At 45.8% G+C, this 13,092-nt stretch overlaps 1 protein-coding gene across 2 annotated transcripts in view; it reads left to right on the forward strand.

The window, feature by feature from the left end:
* Positions 1 to 13,092, forward strand: part of DCAF1 (DDB1 and CUL4 associated factor 1) — a 99,267-nt gene that overhangs the window by 23,699 nt on the left and 62,476 nt on the right. For both annotated transcript variants that reach the window (XM_090023030.1, XM_090023031.1), the window contains exons 6-9: positions 5,324 to 5,461; positions 6,417 to 6,920; positions 8,466 to 8,567; positions 11,047 to 11,205. In XM_090023030.1, coding sequence (XP_089879156.1) covers positions 5,324 to 5,461; positions 6,417 to 6,920; positions 8,466 to 8,567; positions 11,047 to 11,205 — 903 coding nt within the window. The remainder of the gene's footprint in view (positions 1 to 5,323; positions 5,462 to 6,416; positions 6,921 to 8,465; positions 8,568 to 11,046; positions 11,206 to 13,092) is intronic.

Raw genomic sequence — 13,092 nt, forward strand, 5'->3', positions numbered from 1 at the left:
TCTGCCTCCCCCCATACCCCTTCCCTCCTTCTTCCCCTTCTACTACAACAGACTTACCAGCTGGAGGCAGCTTTGCACACTGCTTGGCTCTGTTCCTTGTTACCTGAGTGCTGCGCTGCGGCTGTGTGCCTGCATGGGCATTTATTGGCCCAATTATTGGCCCCATTGGACCAATTTTTTCCTATACAGCAAATTTTCTTTATATCTGTACCAGTCTGATATCAGAATGATGTATTGGTGCATCTCTACTTACAATGTGACAATATAGTAAATATATTATCAGCAATACTTAAAAAGGAATGGAAATTTCTCAAGGCTAAACTTTGTCTTCTCTACAGAAAATGTGTACAATTGACATTATGTAATTCTCAGACTGAAAGAACATGGGAAGGTGAATTGCCAGTTTTCTGTCTTAGCTCTTGCATGTTGTGGGCACCATCACTGTTTTTGAAAGTTTCTACAAAATGGATGTTTCAGCAGTATTGGCTTCCCAGATCTTTGTTATGCAGAGTTGAAACTTCTGGCCACATTGCCTGATAAAAGATGCATATAAGTTCTTGAGCAGCAGACCATAGCAAACATACAATTTTAATTTTAGGGGATTTTATAATTTGCAGGCAGGTTAGTACTATAGGAGTCAGTACTGGCATTTTAACTGTTGATGTGGTAAAGAATTTACTTATTTTTGTTTGTTTGTCTATATTTAAAATGCCCATGCAATTTGCCTACATCATGAGAATCATATTCTTATTAGTTTTCCGAAAGGAAATTCCCCACATGTAAACAACAATATAGTCAATATGGCAAGTCTTCTGGCTAAAATGGTTCCTTTCTGAAGTGTTTCCAAGTGTGTTTCACTTGGAAACATTTCAGTTGTTACATTTGTCTGCGCCGTCTATGTGGATTGGTTTATTCCATTTTTTGACAGGGTTCTGATTATTTCTGGAGTAACCTAGCCCTCTAGTGGTCAAAGTGGTCTTTTAAGATCCATCAGTTTGGGGACCTATTTAATTTACCATGTTGTGGATTTCATGGAAACCACAAAATCAGCAATAGTCCATGAAATCAACTTAAAAAAAATTAAAAATAAAATGCTCTCTCCCTAGTGCAGCCAGTGATCCTCACTACTTTGCAGCCTATTCAGGATGGGAAGGCACTGGCTGGTGGAAGCACGAAGGGCAGCCAGCAGCCAAGATGGTGGCTGCCCCCTTGCCTTTCACCCGTCTCCACCATCTATCAGCATCAAGGGGCAGGGCCACCAGGAAATGCCTATGAAATTGGCTTTTTGTGCCACAAGCAGGCTGCGAAAGTTCCTTTGTCTGGCCATGAATTGAGTAGGTTCCTAATCATGTTTGGAATCATTTAAAATAGTTTAAAAGCATTTAAAGTAGAAAAATGAGAGGGCTAAAACCAATTGTGTTCTATAAAATTTGCTACGTAAAAACTAGATGGCATTTTAACAATTTATACTCCTTTTTAAATCTTTGTGGCAAAGCTGATGGCCCTCCTTTCTCTGAAACAGGTGGCTAATTATCATTATTTTTATTGTTTTGTGTTGTATTTCTTTCTCTTACTACATTTGTAATGGATACTAGCCCTAGTCTGGCACTGTGCTATGCAAACATTTTTTTACTCTTGAGGGCGGTCAGTGATAGCACTTATTTAAATAGAAAAGCAGGACCTTGTACTTTGATCTTTTACCTTGTAACTGATGTTTTTCTAATTTGTCAGATGAATGTGGATGTCAGATACATTGTTCAAAAACAACTAAGTTTATACTTAGAATTTTATTTTATTTTTTTATTTTTTTTATGTAATGGTTGGTATACTTCCATGTGTTTTTTGTTGCCCCAAGTAATTCTGGGCTTAAGGAATTTCCAATCTGATCCTATTTTCAGTGGGGAGCAGTTGCTAGCTTAAGTTTTTCTGTTGACTTCTGGGGGATTTTTTTTTGTTAAGGGTGTCCACAGTCTGGCTATAGTGCAGGAGCAGGCAAAATATGGCCCGTGGGGCACATTCAGCCCTACGGGCCATTCTAACCAACCTGCAGGCCCCCACCAAAAAACAATTATAGCTTCATAGTTGGTAGGATTGGAAGGGACCTAAGCAGATCATTAAGTCTGACCCCCTGCCATGGGCAGATAAGGTTGCTGGGGTCAAACAACCCCGGCTAGGTGGTTGTCTAGTCTCATTTTGAAGACCCCAGGGTAGGGGTGAGCACCACTTCCCTTGGAAGTTGGTTCCAGTTCCTAGCTGCCCTGACTGTGAAGTAGTGCTTCCTGATATCTAGCCTGAATCTGCTGTCAGTCAACTCATGGCCATTATTCCTTGTTACTCCCGGTACTACTCAGGGGAACAGGGACTCTCCCATTGTCTGCTGGTCCCCCTTGGCCAGTTTATAGACAGCCACCAGATCCCCTCTCAGCCTTCTTTTGTGGAGGCTGAACAGGTTCAGGTCCCGTAGCCTGCCCTGCTACCCCCTGATCATGCGAGTGGCCCTCCTCTGGACTCTCTTGATGCTGTCCACATCCCTCCTGAAGTGTGGCACCCAGAAAAAATTATTACGAGCTCACTGCTGCCCCTTTGAAGGCCAGTGGGAGGCAGGCTTTCAGAGGTTGCATGCCGTTGGGGCGGGGGGACAATGAGTTTGTGTTTCTACCTCCATGGGGCTCCCAGCACTCCGTCTGGGAAGCCCCATGTAGAGGCACTGAGCATGATGGTGTGCAACTGGACAGCTGGTGAGTGGGGAGGGCAGATTCTGTCTGCAGGCTGGGGTTGGGTGTGGGGTTGGGGATGGGTGGGGGTGAGGTTTGTGAGTGGGGGGTGGGCTTCCTGCCACAGAGCACAGGCTCTGTCATCATCATCATCAGCAGGTCGTGGGCGCTCAATGCTCCTGGCCTGCTGCAGGCAGAACCCCTGGCAGCACGTGGCTCCAGGTGAATCTCAGGAGCTGCATGTGGCGGCATGGAGCCTGCCCGGCCTGCTGGCATGCACCTTCGAGCCAGATCAAGCTTGCTATATGGCAGCGCGTGGGGCTCTTGGCACTGCAGGCAGAAGTCACATGCCTTTGGGCCTGGCTGGGATGTGCCTCCATGTGGGGCTTTCAGCACTCCAACAGGGAGCTGCATTTGGCGGCACAGAGACCGCCTGGCCCGATGGCATGCAACTCCCCATGGCTCCTGTTTCATGCACCCTTGGGCTGGGCCAGCTCCATGCCTCAATGTGCGGCTCCCTGCTGGAGTGCTGGAAGCCCCATGTGGAGGCCTGCAGCCGGCCCAGCCCAATGGTGCACGGCTCCTGCTTGTAGTGCTTGGAGCCCCACATGCTGGCATGGAGCCAACCTGGTATGGTTTGAAGGCATGCACCAGTGGGTTGGACTGTCTCTGTGCTACCACGTGCAGCTCCCAGGATTCAGGCTGAGTGGCATGCCGCTGTGGGGGCTCTACCTGCCAAGGACCTAGAGTGCCCCGAGGGCTTGCTGCTGCTGCTGCTGCTATTGCTGCTGGCAGCAGGTGCTGTGTCATGGGAGGGGCCCATACCCACCCACACACTCTTCCTCCCCCCTCCCCCACAAACCTCACACTTCCCCACAAATCCCACCCCCCAGCTTACAAAAGTAAGACTTTATTTTGAGCTATTATGCAATCACCTCTATATACACTATGCAAACACATGTAAATCAGGATAAAAAATATAATTTGTTTGTTGCTGGGCTTTTTTGGTTGCAAGATGTCAAACCCCCCTCCCAGAAGGTGGGGGGTGGGCAATGGGGACTTCCAGTAGCAACGGTCAGGGGTTAGGGGTGGGACTTCTGGTCCCAAGATGATAACCATGTAGCAGAGCTCCTGTCAAGGGCAGGGCTACCTTTGCAGCGCTTGACAGCTAACCAAAAGTTGTGAAGTGGCATTCTGGTCGAAATTATTGCCCACTTCTGCCACAATGATTAGTGAAACTTCTAACGAAGTTAAGCATGCTCGGTCCAATTCTGCTTCGTTACATCACTGCAAATCCAAATTATCACCTCCTGAAGTGAGTTGGAATGATTTGGGCTTTTGCCAGCGTGACTGAGAAGAAAATTTGATTAAATAGTCCACGTGAGCCCATAGAGTTTTGCAGGGTGGGTTTGATTTAAATCAAATAGATTTAAATCAGTGGGCAAGAAACCTCTATTTAATCATTGTTTTCTATAAAGTGTGCATTCTTGTTGTTTAAAATAATCCTGAACAGGGTCTCTTTTATAGCCTGGCAAGCCTGCTGCCATGATAGGTTTTTCTTTCTACCATATCATTCCCTCACTAGATCTCAAATCAATGGAGAGGCTATACTCAGAAACTTATCCGTTTTGAAATAATCTACTCAAAATGTTTCTCTTTTGTTTCTACTGCCCCCCCCCGGCATTTTTCTCCAGATTCCTCCTCCTTGCCCAGATCTACTCTGCCCCCAACAATCCTCTATTCATTTAACTTCTTGAAACTTTGACATTTTAGGAAGAGGTAAGGGCTTGACTGTGTGTACACAAACTTTCAGAGACAAGAGGGCTAATGGGTAGGTAATCAGGTCTGTTATCTCTTGCCTCCCATATAGTGCTGTTAACAAAGATGTTATCTCTTAAGAGACAAATCCACAGTTTGAGAACAAGCTAAGCATCACAGAGATGCTTAATGAGATCTTGTAGACTGAGCACTGAGTCCCATTGGGTAGAACGGTTTTCTTTAATCTTTACTAATCTATAGAAGAGCCCCTGGGAACCCCGTAAGATTGGGCCCCTAATATAGCACATAGCCTGTTGTGACCTTACTTATAAAACTTTTCTAAAGAAGTTGCATGAATATATTGTCTCAAATAGTATATAATTAGACATTTTAATCCTTATTCCCATGATGATAATCTTTGAGCTCTAACATATCTTAAATCAAAACTATATATAGTGTTTTTTTAAAAAAAAGCATTTCAACAAAAAACAATTTAAAAAAATCTGATTTATATATTAAAAAAAAAAATCCATTTAAAAAAAATGTTGATTTTTATCCACGCTGGAGTTTTGGCACTTTCCAGGCCATAAGCCAAAAGAATGCTTTGTTAGATTCTTCATGCATATAAATCCTTATCTAAAATCTTTGATGCCTGAATATTGTTAGCGTATAACTTGAATAGTTAAAATTTGCAATTTTTAAAATATTTTAATCTCCCAAATGATCTTAATGAACAGAAAAGGATGATTTATTTAGGTGGGGTAGAGAGGACTGGCTCTGATGGGAGGTGGAGCAGACAAGAAGGAAATTCAAGCATCTATCTGAATTGCTTTTTGCTGTCTTTTCTCTAGGAAGGTATAGTTGAAAATCTCTTTAAGTGGGCACGAGAAGCTGATCAGCCATTACGGACATATGCAACTGGGCTGCTAGGAGGTGCTATGGAAAACCAAGATATTGCTGCCAACTACAGGGATGAGAACTCGCAATTGGTAATGTCTTCATGAAACACTTAACTTTTCTGAAGGGTTTTAAGCAGGGGCGGGCAAAATGTGGCCCACGGGCCGGATGCAGCCTGCCAGGCCATTCTATCTGACCCACGGGGCCCCTAACAATTTAGAAAATTAATATTTATGTGCCCCTGGCTGCCTGTCATGCAGCCCTTGATGGCTTGCCAAAACTCAGTAAGCGGCCCTCTGCCTGAAATAATTGCTCACCCCTGGTTTAAAGTGAAGAATCCTCTCTTGTTTGCCTGCCATTGCTGACATTCGTCAGCTATTTTGTGGGCTTAGTCGCTCTAATTGCAAAACTTGCAAGAGTAAATAGCCTGTGCTACATACTGTCTCTTCCCAAGTGTATATTTATTGATGGTTTATTTTGTTACCTGATATTTTGTGGGTTGTGTGTTCAAAAGAGCTGAAGGACACAAAGAATACAAATAAATTTTTATGTGATTTGTGCTCCTATCTTTAAGTGCATTTTAAATTTTCACTCTAAATTCATAACTATAATATACAAAAGCTCACATATGGGACAGAGACTGTGAAATGAAGGTCAATAATAAAACACTTTTATATAAAACTAATTGGTTTGTATATGCATACTCTTAGTTTTGTTTTTTATCTCAGCTGTCAACAAATAAGTGGGATAATTTTAGGTCCGCTTGGGATGAATAATATTCACTCTCATTTGTTAGCCTTCAAATAGAAAGGCTCTGACATCCTGAGGTTTAAATTTTGGAGGTAGGCCAGTGTTTGAGCCCGAATGATTACTATAACATTCATGATGCCTTATTGTGTAAGGGGTTTGTATGGTAAATGTGAAAAGACTTAAAAATCTGGTGTTTCTTTTTAATATTGTCCAGTCATAGGAACCTGGTGCATGTGCTGTTTTGTAGCTGCCTGAAGACAGTGGGCATGCTCATGTTTGCCTCTTTTTGCTTAATAGGTGGCTTTGGTACTTCGTCGGCTTCGAGAGCTGCAAGTTAACGAAATGACTACGAAGCAGGAAAACAAACGTCCCAGTCCTCGGAAATTGCCTTCTGACCCTCTGCTGCCACTGGATGAAGAGGCTGTGGACATGGACTATGGAGAGATGGCAGTAGATGGGGAACAGGAGGAAGTTGCTGGGGATATGGAGATCTCTTTTCATCTTGATTCAAGCCACAAGACCAGTAGTCGAGTGAACTCTGCTACAAAGCTTGAGGATGGGGGACTGAGGAAAAGCAAATCAGGGAAACAGCATGAAAAAGACAACTTTCGAAAGGCCAAGCAAAAGCTGGGTTTCTCTGCTTCAGAACCAGAGCGGATGTTTGTGGAACTGTCCAACAGCAGCTGGTCAGAGATGTCTCCATGGGTGATTGGCACTAACTATACGCTTTACCCTTTGACTCCTGCCATAGAGCAGAGACTAATTCTTCAATATCTGACGCCACTGGGAGAGTACCAAGAGGTGAGCAGATGGGGAGGAGAAACAGAATATGCTTAAGGTCTTCTATTGAAATTGTTGTATTCAGGAATGATCTGAGTGTCATGGTACCAATGTGGATCCCTGAATTGTTTATCAGATGAATTGCTCCATTAAATTATGGGAAATCTGAATAAAAATGATGATGAGACCAGAAAGCAATGCAGTCTTGCATTTTGCGCTGAGTAGCAGACTCCTGGATCCTGTTTAAGTTCTGAAATCCAAGTAATTTGTTGTGTTGCTTAAGGCAAATCACTTTACTTGAGATATATAAGGGCTTCCTTTTTGCCAAACAGGTCTTAACACCCTGGCTTTTGAGATTTGTCTAAGGCAGTGGTTCTCAACCTTTTTGGTACCAGGACCCATTGGTAAACATCAATGGCCAGTCTTGACCCAGTGCCCCTCACTCTGATCCACTGCCCCATGCCTGCAGTCCCCAGCCCCACAGTGTGCGGGGCTGGGGGTGGGTGCGTGTAGGGGTTGGGGGCGTAGAGGGCATGGGGGGGCCCCAAGCAACCCCTTGCAGGTTGGAACTCTGACAGTCTGCAAGGGAAAAGCCACAGTTTCCGACGCTTTTCTCCTTTAAAGGAGACTCCATTTTTTTAATTTTGTTGATCCATTTTTTAAAGTTTGTTCGTGACCCTTTCATGTATTCTTGTGATGCACTTTTGAGTTGTGAACCATGGGTTGAGAAATAGTGACCTAAGGAATAGTGCAAAGTGTTAAAGTGTAATCTTTGCGTGACCTCTGCAGTTATCCTAGTTAGTTGAAGTTGGCTCCATTCACGTTACAGATTCTTTTCAAAGCTGAAAAAGGGGCTTTTTTGATGTTGTTACACAGCTGGACAAAACAGGAGCAGCCTTATTGGATCAGCAGGGCACCTGTTTAGCATTGGTCTGTAAACAGGCTGTATCTTTGCATAACAAACTTCCCCTGAAGGGTTTAACTTTGATCTGAGAGAGTGATTCTGTGTTGCTGTATTCTTTATGGTGCAGCCTACATGTGTGCGCATGTGCACCTTGCTTCTGAGAGAATCAGAGCAACTGTCAGACTATAATCCATTAATATTGCTGCATGGCTGAATGGATCATTTAATCTGTCAGCAAGCATATATAACATATGAATTAATGGTGTTAAAACTATTGCACACAGGATTATACATAGGGTTTTTGGTTTTCTTGCCCTGCTCTCCTGTTTTTTCTGTTCAGTCGTTGGGTAGTTGTCTTTGCACAGATGGAAAATGGAACCTATCGCCAGGGTGTTCCCTGTGTGGACATGCCATAGCTGCACTTGAAGGACTGTCTTAAGATTTCCGTGTGGCAGCTGTCACGCAACTTGCTGCAGTCAGCAGATGTATTACAAGAGGTCTGTTAACCTTTATTGCTTCCTATGGATGGAGCTGGTTACCTCTGACCTCTCATAACAGGTATCTCCTAATAAGGGAAAATTGGGGTTGGGGAAAGTAAAAACCAAAAAGGCCTTTGAAATTCTCTCAACCATTGAGCAAGTTTCTCTACTCTTTGTCCTCAGCTGCTGCCCATCTTCATGCAACTTGGATCAAGAGAGCTAATGATATATTACATTGACCTGAAACGAACCAATGATGTACTGCTCACTTTTGAAGCCCTCAAGGTAAATTATCTTCAATGTGAAGTAGTTGCTCATTAATTTCTGGTAGTATCGGGCTGCCTGTTTGCTAGTGCGTGCCACAAACTGTTGAGGCAAACCCTCATGCTCTTCAGTAAAGAGGGCTCGTGTTTCCTGTTGACTAGTCTGGGGCTGGAAACTGAATTGGATACTTTCTTGACCGGAGGTGAAAGGACAAAAAAAAAAGCAGTGATTGTAGAAGAAACTGTTCAGAATAAATGGAGACTAAGACTATTGGTGGGAATGAATGTCAAGTATTGTTTCTATTTCTGGCTCTACTGCTAGCTTTTAACTTGGTAGTGTTTCAGGTTCCCTATGTGTACAGGTTCCAGTGGTTCTGGCATGTTAAGAGCAAGTAGAGGGGGAATGGCTTCAAAAGCTGGAGTAGAGAATAGAGCAGGGGCAGGCAAAATATGGCCCACAGGCCAGATCTGGCCCACCAGGCACTTTCATCCAGCCTGTGTCACCCACCAACTAATTGTACCGCATCCAGCCCTTCTGCCCATGAGGATGGGAACAAGACACCCACGTATATACAACCCCTGCCAACGTACCCTATCGTGCCTCACTCCCACCCTCGTGGGCAGAAGGGCCTGGCCAGCCAGGATGCATCTTCCGGGTGGGGCTGCTGCTGCCACTGCTGCAGCTGCTGGGGGACCTGCTTGGCTTCCCCAGCATCCCACTTGCTCCAGGCAGCAGGTAGGGAGGCGGTAGGGGCAGAGCTGCAGCTGGGTGGGAGAACAGAGCATGGGGCTGGCGCTGGTGGCAGTGTGGAGCCTGTGCCTGGGGGCAGTGGCAACATAGAGCTCAGATGGGCAGAGTGTGGGTGTGAGGGTGACGGGGTGTTGGGATCTCCCCCACCCCCATGGTGCACAGCCCTGGCAGGCAGCAGTGGCAACAGCAGCATCAAAGGCAGGTGTGCTCAGGGCACTCGTGCATGGCACAAACACTGCTGGGCAGTGCATGGCTCCAGCCAGCGCTGCACTTGGGTGAGGGGCACAGCTCACCTGGGCTGCCTCTATTGCTGGTGCTCCCCACCAGGCATGTGCAGCCTCTGCATTTATGTAGCACTGGAGGCAACCCAGCTGTGCTAGAGCCAGCTACTTTCCTTGCCCCATGCTGCGCAGGTCCCTGGACTTCACTGGAAGTGATGAGACTGCCCCTATGTGCAGCACTGGCTGGAGCTGCACCCTGCCAGGCACAAGTGCCCCCACTTGCTGCTGCTGCTGCTGTGCCATAGGAGTGTGTGTGTGGGGGGGGCATACCCCCCACCCTCCCTCATGCCCCACAAATGCCACACACTGCCCCTATATCCTTCATACCCCCCTGCATAATACACAAGACTTAAGAATTTATTCTTGAGTTATTATGCAATCACCTCTATATACACTATGCAAATACAAATCATGACAAATACTTTTTGTGATAAAATTAAAATGTTACAGTAAGTATTTGATTTTTAGTGTATGATTTGATTTTTTTTTTTCTGGTTCTAAGATGGCAACCCTGCTCAAGGAGTGTTTCCGGTATGGGACAAGGGGAGGGACTTCTGGTGGCAAAGATATGGGGTTAGGGGGTGGGACTTCTGGTCCCAAGATGGCAACCAGGGGGCAGGGCACCTGTCAAGGGGCAGGGCTACCCCTACAACCCTTGACAGCTCACCAAACCTCATTAAGCAGCCCTTCACCCAAAATAATAGCCCACCCTGGAATAGAGAGACAGGCTTCTGAAGTGAGACATGTTATCACCATATGGAAAAAGTACTTTCTTAATGATGAATTTAGTCTTTGGACATGATATGTCATGACAGGAAACCTTTTTGCTGCCTAAAGAAGGGACTCCTTGTGAAGAGGGCTTTTCTGCTTCCTCCATCCACCTCAGCTCCAGCCCTTCCCTCCATCCCTGCTGTGCTGAGCTGGCATTGCTGGATTGCTTTATTGCTTGTAACTTGAAGGGCCTCAGCAAAGGATACTTTAGCACAGGGGTTTTCAACTTTTTTTGGAGGCAGTGTACCCCTGGCGGCCAGTCAAGAAGGCATGAGTTCCCCAACGGCCAGATGAGCAGTGGGGGGACCAATTGGGGGGGTGGGGAGTGTGGCGGCGCTTGGTGCTGAGTACCCCCTGAGGCCATCCCAAGTACTCCCGGGGTATGCGTACCCCGGTTGAAAACCCCTGCCTTAGCAAAAGCTTCAGCAGCATCAGTGCAGGATTCTGAAATGTATGTAATTTATAAATGCATGAGTTTTGATAGTTGGATCTGCTGATATAATTGATACAAAAGCATGTATGGTGAACAGGTTAAATCCTATACTTTGTCCAAGGTGTGCTGGGGGAGCTGAAGGAAGGAGACATCTTTTTTTTTGCTACTTCCCTGCATAGCAAGAAGGGCAGGTTCTTTCATAAGTGTCAGTGAATGAATAAATTTTGCAGTAACGCACTCTTTCTCTGTCTCTCTCTTTTCTTAGCATTTGGCATCATTGCTGCTGCACAACAAGTTTGCGACAGAGTTTGTTGCTCATGGAGGAGTGCAGAAACTGCTAGAGATTCCTCGTCCTTCCATGGCAGCTACAGGGGTCTCAATGTGCTTATACTATTTGTCCTACAATCAGGATGCTATGGAGAGGGTAAGATTTTCTCTTAATAGGGTTGAAGTGATTGGTAGAGCATTGAATTCTGTCTCCTGGAAGTTCAAGTGATGAATACGTAGTACAGAGGTGGAACTGAAAAGCAAAATGCTGTTTGAAGCAAATGGCCTTCGCAGCAAAGTAAAGTGATGGGATCTGTACAATGATACTTTGGAGGGTATTTGTGTTTAGGGGAAATGTAGCTGGGGATTTAGAAATAATTTTGGAAGTAAATTCCCTTTTCAGGGCTTTGAAACCCTGTACTATTTACAAAAATAAAGACAAAAAAAATAAAGGTCAAACTCACTATCACCTCCTCCGCAGCTGATGACCATTCCTTTTCCGGGGTGTTTTTTCCATGCAAGATCCAGGCGTGGATAGCTGCTTTGACTGTACAGTCCAGTAGCAGAGTGCTAATACCCCCCAATGCACATTAAACCTGCAGCAGAGGGTTAATAAAGGCATGGACAACATCATGGTTTGTATTATTTAAGAGGTCAGACTAGACTATTGTAGCATTCCCTTTTTATTTTTCCAGTCTGTGACATTTTAAACAGGGTAGTTAAGGAAGAATATTAAGATGTGGAGTAGGAAGGACACTAAGATGTGGGGAGAAGTAGGCATGCTGGAAGAGAGGGACAGGCTACAACTAGATCTGGACAGGTTACAGGTGTGGGTGGAAGAGAACAGGATGGGCCTCCATACTGACAAGTGCAAGGTATTGCACCTGAGGAGGAAGAACCAGCAACGTACCTACCGGCTGGGGAACTCCCTTCTAGTCAGCCCAGAGGCAGAAAAGGATCTTGGAGTCATCGTTGATTCCAAGATGAACATGGGTCGACAATGTGAGAACATGGTCAGGAAGGCTAACAGCACCTTGTCATGCGTCCACAGATGCATCACAAGCAGGTCCAAGGAGGTGATATTCCCCCTCTGTGTGACACTGATCAGGCCACAACAGGAGCACTGTGTCCAGTTCTGGGCACCGCACTTCAGGGGGGATGAGGCCACCATTGAGAGGGTCCAGAGGAGGTCCATTCACATGATCGGGGGCAACAAGGCAGGCCCTACAAGCGGAGGCTATGGGACCTGAACCTGTTCAGCCTCCACAATAGAAGGCTGAGAGGGCATTTGGTGGCCGTCTACAAACTGGCCAAGGGGGACCAGCAGGCTATGGGAGAGTCCCTGTTCCCCCAAGCACTACTAGGAGTAACAAGGAATAACAGCTGTAAGTTGACTGAGAGTAGATTCAGGCTAGATATCAGGAAGCACTACTTCACAGTCAGCCTTTCCTCATAAGGCCTGTTCTGTTGTCCTCTAATCGTCCATGTGGCTCTCCTCTGGACTCTCTCAAGCTTCCCCACATCCTTTCTAAAGTGCGGAGTCCAGAATTGCATGTAGTACTCCAGCTGCGGCCTCACCAAGGCTGAGCAAAGTGGAAGGGTGACTTCCTGGGTCTTGCTTGAGGTGCATTGGTAGATGCAAGCCAGGGTTTTGTTGGCTTTGCCTGCTGTGGTATTGCATTGGTGGCTCATGTTCATTTTGTGGTCAGTCACAACTCCCAAGTCTCTTTCGGTCGTGGTGCTAGTGTGTGTAATGCTGCCGAGCCCATAAGTACGATGTGGATTTCACCCAGCCCTTTTCCTACCTTTCCTATGGGCTGGGATGGATTTCCCATGTGCTTCAAAGATCATCTCCTTAAGGAACGTCCACTCATCATGGACTCCCCTCTCTACCAGATTATTTTCTGAGGGCTTCGGCAACCAGCCTCCTGAGCTTACCTCCTGAGTGGTACTGATGTTAATCCCAAGGGCATCTCTGGAACTGGCACTGATGCTGACTCATCTTCAGGGATCCAGGCTTTCTGTTTGCCATGGAAAAACGCAG

The sequence above is a fragment of the Crocodylus siamensis genome, chromosome 11 (assembly GCF_052110815.1).
Source record: "Crocodylus siamensis isolate JL-2025a chromosome 11, ASM5211081v1, whole genome shotgun sequence".
Taxonomy (NCBI): domain Eukaryota; kingdom Metazoa; phylum Chordata; order Crocodylia; family Crocodylidae; genus Crocodylus; species Crocodylus siamensis.